Source organism: Pan paniscus, chromosome X (assembly GCF_029289425.2).
Source record: "Pan paniscus chromosome X, NHGRI_mPanPan1-v2.0_pri, whole genome shotgun sequence".
Taxonomy (NCBI): Eukaryota; Metazoa; Chordata; class Mammalia; order Primates; family Hominidae; genus Pan; species Pan paniscus.
The window spans coordinates 114,588,869-114,601,091 of record NC_073272.2 but is presented as its reverse complement, the minus strand read 5'-3'; the positions used below and the strand labels follow the sequence as shown (position 1 = coordinate 114,601,091).

General features: G+C 32.0%; 1 protein-coding gene across 2 annotated transcripts in view; it reads left to right on the top strand.

Annotated features, from left to right (window-relative positions):
• The window catches only part of LRCH2 (leucine rich repeats and calponin homology domain containing 2), a 125,797-nt gene that overhangs the window by 76,488 nt on the left and 37,086 nt on the right, over positions 1 to 12,223 (top strand). For both annotated transcript variants that reach the window (XM_034949510.4, XM_003805417.7), the window contains exons 12-14: positions 1,100 to 1,165; positions 7,693 to 7,741; positions 7,820 to 7,936. In XM_034949510.4, the coding sequence (XP_034805401.1) occupies positions 1,100 to 1,165; positions 7,693 to 7,741; positions 7,820 to 7,936 (232 nt within the window). The remainder of the gene's footprint in view (positions 1 to 1,099; positions 1,166 to 7,692; positions 7,742 to 7,819; positions 7,937 to 12,223) is intronic.

The following is a 12,223-nucleotide window of genomic DNA, read 5'->3' as shown; positions in this document are numbered from 1 at the left end:
TTAAAAAAAAATCACTCTTTTAAAATATATTTTTCCTAATAGTTTTAGATATTTCATTACCTTAATTTTTCTGTATTTAAGAATTTAAGGCAATTTTAATGCATGCCTATACAAAGAAGAAGTGTCCTTAATTCTGAAATTGTTTGGCCCAAAGCTACACTGATTGGTGTGTGATACTTGTCCTTTGCATCTCATTATCACTTTTTCCTAGTGAGGCCCTACTAGATCCACGCTAGTGAGGAATCCAGCGTAATGGACTTTGGTTTCTTTATGCTAACCATATTTCTGTAATTACCAACTTATATTTAATTCATTATGTATTTTATTAGTCAATATATAGCTTTTATTTAAAATCCATTTCTATATTCTTTTGGCAGTTGACGTCTGGAGATTTTATTTTGAATAAAAGGCCGAGATTTTACTTATATTAAATTTTAAAAGTGAAAATTATATTTATATATAGTAACATTAAGAACTCTTAAGTATAGTTCCTTATGTTAAGGACAGTAATTCATTACTTTTGACTTTGAGATTAATACTTAGAATTATGTAACATTATGTAGAAATAGTTCTCTCTTATAATGGTTCATCATTTTCTTTCTTTGGTTTTCTTTGAATGGTTTTATTTAGTTATTAAAAGTTTAAGAAACTTGTGTTTTTTTAAAGAATTGAACTGGAGCGCTGATTTTGCATTTAGAATTAAAGTTTTTCATTTGGCAAAATAACTATGTATTACATAAACACACCTCATATCATTTGCTGTGCTGGGAAAAATAAATCAGTCACGATGGTACCTCTGTATCTCTTTATCTTCTATCTCAGCCAAAAGTTAGATATGCAAAGGGCAATAATAGCATGGGTAGAAGATATCCAAACTTTGAGAAAGGGTTTATAAAAGAAGATGCATGGAAAAGTTGCCGAGCTTCATTTTGTTATAACATAGTACACTTATGGGCATCTGATCTAAATAATATTTAAATATTATTTTCTAGCAAAGATCTTCAAGGACCAGATGCAGTTTATTTTAGAGATTTTTTTTATATCATGTGATGTAATATTCTTAATAGATTTGGGAATTAATGTGTTGATTTACTTCTAGGATTCTTAATCATTCAACTTCTGTGATGAGAAACAAGCCAAAACAAACTGTGGAATGTGAAAAGAGGTATAAAAATATCTTAATTTTTACATTTAATATTTTATAATGAGTATTGATCCTTTGACAGTGATGTTTTTGTATATAGGCTTTAATTAAATAAGTGATACAGATTTAATATAACTAGATAATTTAAATAGGAAATGTTTTAGAACATGAGTTAAATTTACTTTTGATGTAAGCAAAATAAAAAATGCTGATCTTTTTTGCTCATAGATGCATTTTTGTCTTGATGATAGAATCATTTATTTGTTCATTCAGTGAACATTTATTATATTGCTATTCCTGCCAGGAATAATGTGTTTCTTTATCATTGATTGTGTTTATTCTCTATGATACTGTTTATGTTTTCATTTCTTTTCAATTGGGTGTTACTAAATTCTTCTATGTGAATACATGATATAAATCCACATATATGAATTCCTGAGAACTAGAAGACCTTGAAAGTTTCTATTTATTCTTTTTGATGGTTTGAATTTAGATTAGACTCAACTCCTGAGTCAATCCTCTGAGAATGTTCAGGCCCAGTCTTTTTCTGCTTGGCTTATTCCAACAGTCCCCAGACATAGCTCTTTTTTTTCAGGTTTGCCGAGCTTTAAGTCTGTCTTCTGCACAATGGAAGAGTGATAATTCTGAAACATAAATCTTACTTGTGACTCCCATTTATTATCTTCTAATGACTCTTTACAACTTTTAGAATAAACCTTAAAATATTTAACTTAACCCATAAGATTGAGGTGGGTTTCTGTTTACCTTGAGAGCTTCATCTTGTACATTCCCCCACTGGCACCATTTGCATTTAGGAACAGAACTTCTTTCTTCATTCTCTTGGGGAAGTTATTTAGCTTACTCTGAGCCACATTTACCCCTTCTATAAAACACGAATAATAACAGTGTCTACCTCATGGTTACTGTAAGGATGAAATGGGTTAATGTAGTAAATTGCTTATGACGGTGATTAGCACACAGAAAGTGTCACATATGTTATTAGTTGTTGAACTAAGTTATTACTATTGTGGACTTTCTTATTTTTCCTTTCTTTTGTATCTCAGCCCTTCCTTTTTCAATTCTAACCTCCTTTTTTGTTCAAAAGGGAAATAGCTTTGTGGGTATTCTTTTTCTGGTGTTAAGAAGTATTATATGACCTTAACTTTTTTTTCTTTTTTTAAATTATACTTTAAGTTCTGAGATACATGTGTAGAATCTGCAGGTTTGTTACTAGGTATACATGTGCTCTGATGGTTTGCTGCACGTATCAAAACACATTAAATTATGGGAATATATTTTAAATTCTGTGACTTTTTTCAGCAGTACATGGGTGAGCACACCCCACCCCTTCCCCACCTTTAGAAAAATCTCACATACTTTCTGTTAACAAAAATGAGATCATACTGAGTATACTATTTAACAATATGCAGTTTTCACTTAATATTATAGTGATGGTTTTATATACCTACTAAATCTAAATATACATTTTGATGAACTTTATATATTCTGTACACTTGCATTCTCCTTCCTTCCTCTCTTTCTCTTTCTCTCTCTCTCTCTTTTTTTTTTTTTTTTTTTTTTTTTTTTTTTGACAGAGTCTTGCTCTGTCTCCCAGGCTGGAGTGCAGTGGCGCGGAGATGAGATTTCACCATGTTGGCCAGGCTGGTCTCGAACTCCTGACTTCAAGTGATTCACCTGCCTCAGCCTCCCAAAATGCTGGGATTACAGGTGTGAGCCACCACACACCTGGCCCACTTGTATTATTTTCTTAACCTAAATGCTTAAAGACATGTTATTGATGGATTAAAACATGAATGTACATTTAAAGCTTTTGATATGTTGTCTCCAGAAGTTTTTATGTTTGCATTCCCACAAGTAACACATGGATAGCTTTACTTCCATACTTGTTAACACTATACATTATCAGTCTATTTAATCTTTGCCATTCTAAAAAGAACAAATTATATCAAAATGTTTTATTTTTCACTTCAGTGATTAAATTAGTGATGATGAGTATTATTTCAAGTTTTTATTGCCTATCTATATTGCTTCTTTTGTAATTTGTTTGTTTGCATCTGTTGTAATCAGAAGCACTTTCTATTGTTGAAATATATTGAGTATTTTTATGGCCCAGAATATGGCCTATCATGGTAAAAGTTCTTTAGGAACTTGGAAAAAAATGTATTCTGTGGTTATTGGTTAGAGTCTTATATAATGTCAACTATGTTAAGTTGGTTGATAGTATTGTTTAAATCTTCAATACCTTACCTATTTTCTGTTTTCTTGTTCTATCAGTTAGTAAGAGAAGGTTATTGAAATCTCCAACACTAATTGTAGATTTATCTTTCTCCTTGCAGTTCTATAATTTTTCCTTCATACATTCTGAAGCTCTATTATTAGATATATAAATGTTTAAGATTGTATTGTCCTCTTGGTGAATTTGTACTGTCATTCTGAAATGACTTTTCTTTATATTCTTGATAATATTCTCTGCTCTGAAGTCCACTTTTCCGATATTAATATTGTCAGTCCAGCTCTCTTTTGTTTAGTATTAGCATGATGCATGTTTCTCCATCCTTTTATTTTTAACTGATTTGTGTCTTTGTAGAGAAAGCGCATTTCTTATAGTTAGCATATGGTAGTATCTTCCTGCTTTTTATTGAATCTGACAATCTACCTTCTAATTGCAATGTTAAAAATCATTTGTTTTTGTAATTAATGATATTTTGAGGTTTGCTGTATGTTTTCTTTCTGTTCTATCCTTTTTATTCATTTTTCCTCCTTCTCTGTTGTCTTTTGAATTATATTTAAAAATTTTTGTTTATTTCCTTTGTGGGCTTATTTGCTGTAACTTTTTGTTATGTTAATGGTTTTTTTAGGGGTTAGAGTATGATATTTAGCTTATCACAGTCTATCTTCAAGTGCTATTATGCCATTTCGTGTGTCATGTGAGAACCTTAGAACAGTATACTTACTTTTTTTCCTTTTTAGCCTTGGTGTGTTGTCATACATTTTACTTTTTATGTATCTGTTATGTGTACCATAACAAGTTGTTATTTATGCTTTAAACAGTTATTTGTTCTTAAGAACATTTAGATAATCAGAATAATGTCTTTTATATGTTCAATCCCTTAGTTACTATCTCCAGTGCCCTTTATTTTTTGTGTAGATTCATATTTACATGTGCATCATTTTCTTTCTGCCTAAAAGAGAGATTTTAACATAATTTTACTACTGGTCTGCTGATTGAATGCTTTTAGCTTTTCTATGTCTGAAAAAGTCTTTTTTTAAATTTTTTTTTTTTTAAACAGGATCTTGCTCTGTCACCGAGGCTGGAGTGCAGTGGCGCCATCACAGCTCACTGCAGCTTTGACCTCCTGCACTCCAGTGATCCTCCCACCTCTCAGCCTCCCAAGTAACTGGGACCACAGGCATGTGTCATCCCACCCAGCCAACTTAAACATTTTTTTTTTTTTGTAGAGACAGGTTCTCACTATGTTGCCCAGGCTGATTTTGAACTCTCGGTCTCAAGGAATCCTCCTTCCTTGGCCTCCCAACGTGTTGGGATTACAGGCATGAGCTACCATGCCTAGCTCACCTTCGTTTTTGAAAGATATTTTGGCTCATACACAATTCTAGTTTGACATTTTAGTTTTCTTCGAGTACCTTGAAGAGGTTTCTCCACCATCCTCTGGATTGTACTGTTTTCTATGAGAATATTCTTATCTTTGTTTTACTTTGCCTAATGTGTCCTTTTTTCCCCTGGGTGTCTATAACATTTTTTATCACTCGTTTTAAGTAATTTGATGGTGATATATCTTGGTGTAGTTTTCTTCATGTTACTTTTGTTTGGAGTTCATTGAGCTTCTTGAATTTGTGGGTTTATTTTCATGAAATTTGAAATTTTGGGGCCCTTATTTCTTCAGATATGTTTTCTATCATTTGACCTCTTCTATTATGGAACTCCAATTAGGCCACTTGAAGTTTGCCATGGAACATTGATGTTCTATTCATTCTTTAATATTTTTCTGTCTGTGTTGGGTTTTGGCAAGTCCTTCTGCTTTGTCTTTGTGTTTGCTAGTCATTTCTTGTGAAATGTCTAATCTGCAGTTAATTCCATCCAGTTTGTTTTAATTTCAGATGTTGCACTTTTTATTTCTAGAAGTTTGATTATGTCTGTACTTAACATGTTCAGTCTTTTCCTTTAGCTTCTTGAACATTGCTTGGTTGAATTTTTGATTAAATGACAGACATTGTGTACTTTACATTCTTGAGCGTGGATATTGTGTTATTATACATATTTTTGACTTTTGTTCTGGGATATGGTTAAATTACTTGGAAATAATTTGATATTTTGGGACTTGGTTTTATAATTTATTTATGTGGGACCAGTGCAGCATTTAGTCTAGGAATAAATTTGTCCCCTTAATGAGGCAAGACATTTCTCTACTGGATGTCCTGTGAATTATGAGGTTTTCCAGTTTAGCTGGTGGGAACTGGTACTACTCCTGGTCCTCTGAGAATCTGGGAATTATTCCCTCTAATCTTTGAGGGTGATTTTATCCTTTTGCCTAGGGTATTTTCCTCACATACATGTTCAATGATCAGTACGCTCAGATGAAAATTTGAAGGATGCCTCTGTAGATCTCTTTCCTTTCTCTGTGCATTGCCCTTTTGTTTGTTACTGTGTGCTATGAACTCACTCTGCCCTTTTCTCCCTGGCTCCAGCTCTGTCTCCTGAATTCTGGGCCTGCTAGACTCTGCCTTAGTTTTTTTCTCCTGGGATGTGGACTGGAAACTCTTTCCACGCAGCAACTTGGCTCAATTATGGGATTTACCTTCTTACTCATCTCTAAAGGATAATGTCATTTTTTGCCTAATATTCAATGTCATGGAAGGCATAATTTTAAATATTTTGCCCATTCTTTTAGTTTTTTCAGTCAGGATATAAATCTGGTCACTGTTAGTCTATCTTGGCCACTAGCAAAGTCTAGTTTTTACATTTTATGTGTTCAAATTTGTTAGTATTTAATTTTGTTTGTCCCATAGGCTCTCTCTATTCCAATATTTAAAAAATTACTGCCTGTATTTTTCTGATACTTTGTGATTTCTTCTTTATATTTAAATCTTTTAATTTTTCATTTTGATATTTGGTATGAGGTAAGGAATCTAGTTTTCTTCCTCCCCCACCTTTTTCTCACTGTGTCTCCTCCCCCTTTTTTATTCTTTCTTTCAGTGTATATTTTACACGTGATCAATCAGGTGTCTCTCTACTACTTGTTATATAAGCCATTACTTTCACAATGATCTTAAATGTCATTTTTTTCAGAAGTTATTATACTCGTGGTCCTGTACTCCTCTTCCATTGAAAAATCTGTAGATTCTGGAGCTAGTAGAAAGGAGGGTTGAGAAGTCCTCTTTATTATATAACTTTTCTCTTCGTGATCATCCATTCTTCCAAATTAACTTTGGAACTCCTTTGTCAAATGTTTAAAACAAACCAAAAAATACTTCTTGAGTTAAAAAAATTATTATTACAGTTCATTTCGGTTATTAATTAAGTTGAAAGAGAAGTTATACCTGTAATACTTATCTATCCAAGAACCTTTTGGTTATTCAAGTCTCTTACTAGACATTTGTAGTTTTTTCATGTAGGTCTTGTAGAAGTATAGTTAAGTTTCTTCCTAGGTATTTTATACTTTTCTTTCCTTTTATGAATAGCATTTTTTTCTAATATATCTTTTAACTCATTATAGTTGATATGTAGGAAAGCTATTAACTTTTGTATGTTTTTCTTTAACTGGTAACCTTACCTCTTATAATAATAGATTTTTTGTCTTTTTCTCTTGGATAATCATGTGTTCTATAAATTTTAAAAATTGGATCTTTATATCCAATTTTTATTTTCTTTTCGTTATTGCACTATACAGAAATTCCACAATAGTGTTAAGTTATAGCAGCTTCAGTGGACATTTTGTTTATATATTTTTTCCACAGGAACTCCTTGTTCAAAATTGCCATCTAACAACAGCATGCATAGTCTGCCTTATCTCAACAACAAAAAATTAGATGAAAATAATTTCCTTCATAGCCCCTGTTTTGTTAGAATGAACAGGTTGCATCTCATAATCAGTAATTCAGTAGGCAAAAATAACTACTCGCTTGAGCTCTTTGGCATTTAGACAAAGGAAATTATTAGTTTTTTTTAGTCTTTGTTAATTATTTTAATATAATAAATATTCTGTCTGTCCTTTGACAATATATCTTTAGATATTTCACTTATTTTAGCTTCTGGGAATTCCTTAGAATAGACCTATGCATAGGGCCTACATAGAATAAACCCATTTTGATATTTCCTGTAGAGCAACAGGTTTTAGAAACTTAAATATATTTCTGTCAACTTTAAGTTTTATGTTGTTAGGCCAAAGTGTAGACATGGGTAAATTCTTTACAATGTTTTTAAAAAGATAACATCATAAGGTTCATAATATATATTTAAGGATTTATTCTAAATATTTTAACGTATTAAGGCATCTTTAATTTTTTAGTGTCTCAGCAGATGAAGTTAATTCACCATTATCACCCCTTACCTGGCAGGTAAGAAGAAATTAAATTACTATTATATCTATCATTTTGTTCTCTTTTATTTAGTTAAAATAAATTGTCTCATTATAGCCCTTAGAAAATCAGAAGGATCAAATAGATGAACAACCGTGGCCAGAATCTCACCCTATAATCTGGCAGAGTGAAGAAAGGAGGCGGAGCAAACAGATTAGAAAAGAATATTTCAAGGTACTCTATATTAAGTTTTTAAATTTACTTTGTAATTATTAGTTTTTATTTTGTCAGTTTTGTTTTGAGTTAATAAGGTAGACTGTAACGCTCTAGTTAAATGTAGTAAATGTGTTATTTTGATTTCTCACATATATGGGGTAATACAATCTAATTATATCCATAAGGTTTCAGTAATTGAGAATAATTGAGTAGATAAATATAAATTATGATTTACCAAATACTTTGCAAGATAGACGAATGTTTGCTGCACTGCTAGTTGTAGCAATATGTAGTATGTTTTAAAAGAATTGTCCAGGAAAAGTCTTTCATTGGATTTGTTTCAATAAATATTTGACACATATTTACAATTAGCATTTAACTGTTCCTATGTAAATAAGTGTTGTTTATGTAGTTCTGAAAATGCTTGAGAGCAGATTTTTCCATTTTTTTCTTCTTGTTACCTTAGTAGACTGCTTGAGTGTCTTTTATCTTAGCTAAAAGAAAAGCTCAGATCATCCAAATTATCCCACATTTCTAGTTAGCAGGGTTTTAATGAAATTTTACTGTGTACACATTTGTAAATATTGTATTATTGTCTATTTGTGATTGGGGTCTGCTGTATTTGTAGAAGCCAATCATTAGAATTCAGAATAATATTCAATACTAGCCAGAATTCATTACTGGATTTGACTCAAATGAATAGTACAAACAAGCTTCTGCTCCATGAATAGCAAATTTTGTTGTCTTTGTACACGTTTTATGTTTCCCAAAGCCTAATTATTATTAGATGATAATAGTAATTTCATCTGAAAACATAGTACTAGTCTGCATTGTAGGTTCAAGTTTATATCACTAATAAATAGGATTATATTCTCTGTTTTTCTCTGGTAGAAATAGGTCTGTATGCACATTTGTTTGTTTCTATATATGGGTGTGTAACATACATTTGGAAATAGTATCATATGATTAAAACAAAACTGTTATATGTCTTAGTGGATCTGTGGTAAATTTAAGCCTTCACCAAATAAATACTGAGTCCTTTTAATGAGTCTTACATTTCCTGGTCAATATAAGAGATAACAAAGAAACAAAAGACATGAGGAAAAAGGGAAGGACATTCTAAGTAGAACCCTGGTCAATAATAGTGAAAGTTTATTTATCCTAACCCTTTATACATCTGTAATTGTGTTTACATTCCAGCATTATTTTAAAGTTTCCCTTTTTAGTTCATTGGACCTTGAAAAAAGCACTGAATAAAATTTGCTTGTAGATAAAACTTAGTGAATGACTGATGGTATGGGGGAAATTTTAGTAGTATTTCATATAATAAAAGAAATTTAATATTTATTTGCTCTCCTTTATTGTAGTATAACAATACAAATTCTTAGTATACTACCAATATCGTAGTATAACAAAACCAGTTCTCCTTTATCATAGTAACAATACCAATTCTGACTATTTGTCAAAAAACTTACATAGCACTTATTAAGTGCCAGGCACTGTCCTAAGACTTCACAAAGATCAACTCATTTAATCCTCGTAACAACCTTATGAGGTAAGTACAATTATGACTATTTCTGTTTTACAGATGATGAAATTAAGGCACAGAGATGCAAAGTAGTATTCTTCAGTTCACTTAGTAATAAGTGGCAGAGTTGAGATTTGAACCCAAAGCCTATGCTAGGCTGCCTCTTTATCTACTGTGTATAGCTTAATATCATATCAGCAAACACTTTCAAACAAACACAGTTTTACTGGTTTTTAATTTTTTTTTTAAGAGACAGAGTCTCTCTCTATTGCCCAGACTGCAGTGCAATAGCATGATCATAGCACACAGCAGCCTCAAATGCCTGGGCTCAGGCCATCCTCTGGGCTCATGTGATCCTCTTGCTTCAGCCTCCCCAGTAGCTAGAACTACAGGTATGTCCCCCAGTGCCCTACAAATTTTAAAATTTTTTGTAGAGGTGAGATCTTACTATGTTGCCCAGGCTGGTCTCAAATTCCTGGCTTCAAGAGATCCTCCCATCTAGGCCCCCTCAAAGTGCTGAGATTACTGACATTTTTGGCCCACTTTTAGTGTTTAAAAAACGTTTTACAGTAACTTGAGTGGACTTCTCAAGATGTCTTAATAGAGGCCACATTTTAAAAATGTGTATTTTAAAAACTGAGCATTTTAAAAACATAATTCTTTGGTTTCATAGCATCATTTATTGGTATTTTATTTTTTATAAAATAAACATCTTCTATAATATTAGTTATGTTATAAAGTTATTAAAAGAGATCAAATGATATAATATTTGAAGTGCTCATTACATAATCATCATTCAACAAATGTTAATTTTTTTCCTTAATAAATTAGGTGCAAAGATAAGCTTCAGTCACTGGGAAGTGTTTTAAGGAGATGTGTAGTTCTCCTAAATTGTCAGAAGATGTCAGTATTAGGACATAGTAAAATGAGTATGTCACTAGTTTTTTTTCCCTAAGATGTCAAGAAAATATAAAACTGACATACAGTTTCCTAAATTAAATCAACACTATTATTCAGAATTGTCACTATTTTCATGACTAAAACATTAGCAGCTTCTAAGAGGAAATTTCTCTTAATCACCTATCTCCTGATAATTGAAAGTGCTATTGGTAGGTTGTATTATTAAAGCTAATCTGGATTTATAGTTCATTAAACAGTAAAATACACTACACTTGAGGTTTATATCAGATTATCACTGAGTTTGTTCAATGGTGGCTCTTTTAGGTTTTGCTATGTTACGAAATGTACAGAACTTTTGTGCAACTTTATCTTAATACGTATAAATGACTGAGGCACAGGATTTCTTTGTTTCTGTCCCATGGTAAATTATTTGTCATGGTTATTCAGTGTATTTATTGAATGTGTGTGTGTGTGTGTGTGTGTGTGTGTATGTATGTAAGAAATCCAACTCTATTTCTTCTTAGTTTTGAAGGCTAATTTTGGACAGTATTTTTTTCAGGTAAGTCCCTGAAACTAGGTAAAACTGTTTCAACATATTGGCTAGATTATGTGAGCAAGAACACAAATTGGGTCAGGTTAAGTTAGTAAGTAAATCATGGTAGGAAAGTTACATCGACTCTTTTAGATTCCCAGGCCGCTATCGTATAGATTATTATTCTAGTATATAAAATTTAGTGTTCTTATAGCCAAAATAAAATCACTGTATTTCAGGGAAATTCATGATGCCAGGAAGTATTTTATTAAACATCTTTTTTTATTTTAAATTTTTAATTTTTGGGGTTCATATTAGGTATATATATTTATGGGATACATGAGATATTTTGAAAGGCATACAATGTTCAATAATCACATTATGGGGAATGGGGTATCTATTCCTTCAAACATTTATCATTTGTGTTATGATCAAATTATACTCTTAGTTATTTTGAGATGTACAATTAAATTATTATTGACTATAGTCACCCCATTGCGCTATCAAATACTAGGTCTTATTTATTCTATTTTTTATGCCCATTATCCATCTTCACCTACCCTCTACTCCCCCACTACCCTTCCCTAGCCTCTGGTAACCATCCTTCTACTCTCTATCTTTATGAGTTCAATTGTTTTTACATCCTACAAATAAGTGAGAACATGTGGTGTTTGTCTTTCTGTGCCTGGCTTATTTCACTTACCATAATGACCTGCATTTCAATCCATGTTGCAAATGACAGACTCTCCTTCTTTATGGCTGAATAGTACTCCATTGTGTATGTGTACCACATTTTCTTTATCTGTTCTTCTATTGATGGACACTTAGGTTGCTTCCAAATCTTGGCTATTGTGAATAGTTTTGCAATAAATATGGAAGTGCAGATATCTCTTTGATATACTGATTTCCTTTATTTGGGGTATATACCCAGCAGTAGGATTGCTGGATTGTATGGTAGCTGTATTTTTAGTTTTTTGAGGAGCCTCCAAACTGTTCTCCATATTGTTCGTACTAATTTACATTCCCACCAACAGTGTACGAGGGTTCCCTTTTCTCCACATCCTCACCAGTATGTTATTGCCTGTCTTTTGGATATAAGCCACTTTAACTGGGGTAAGATGATACATCATTGTAGTTTTGATTTGCATTTCTCTGATGATCAATGATGTTGAGCACCTTTTCGTATGCCAGTTTGCCATCTGTATGTCTTCTTTTCAGAAATGTCTATTCACATCTTTTACCCATGTTTTAATCTAATTATTAGATACTTTCCTAAAGAGTCGCTTGAGCTCCTTAAATTCTGGTTATTAATTCCTTGTCATATGGGTAGTTTGCAGATATTTCC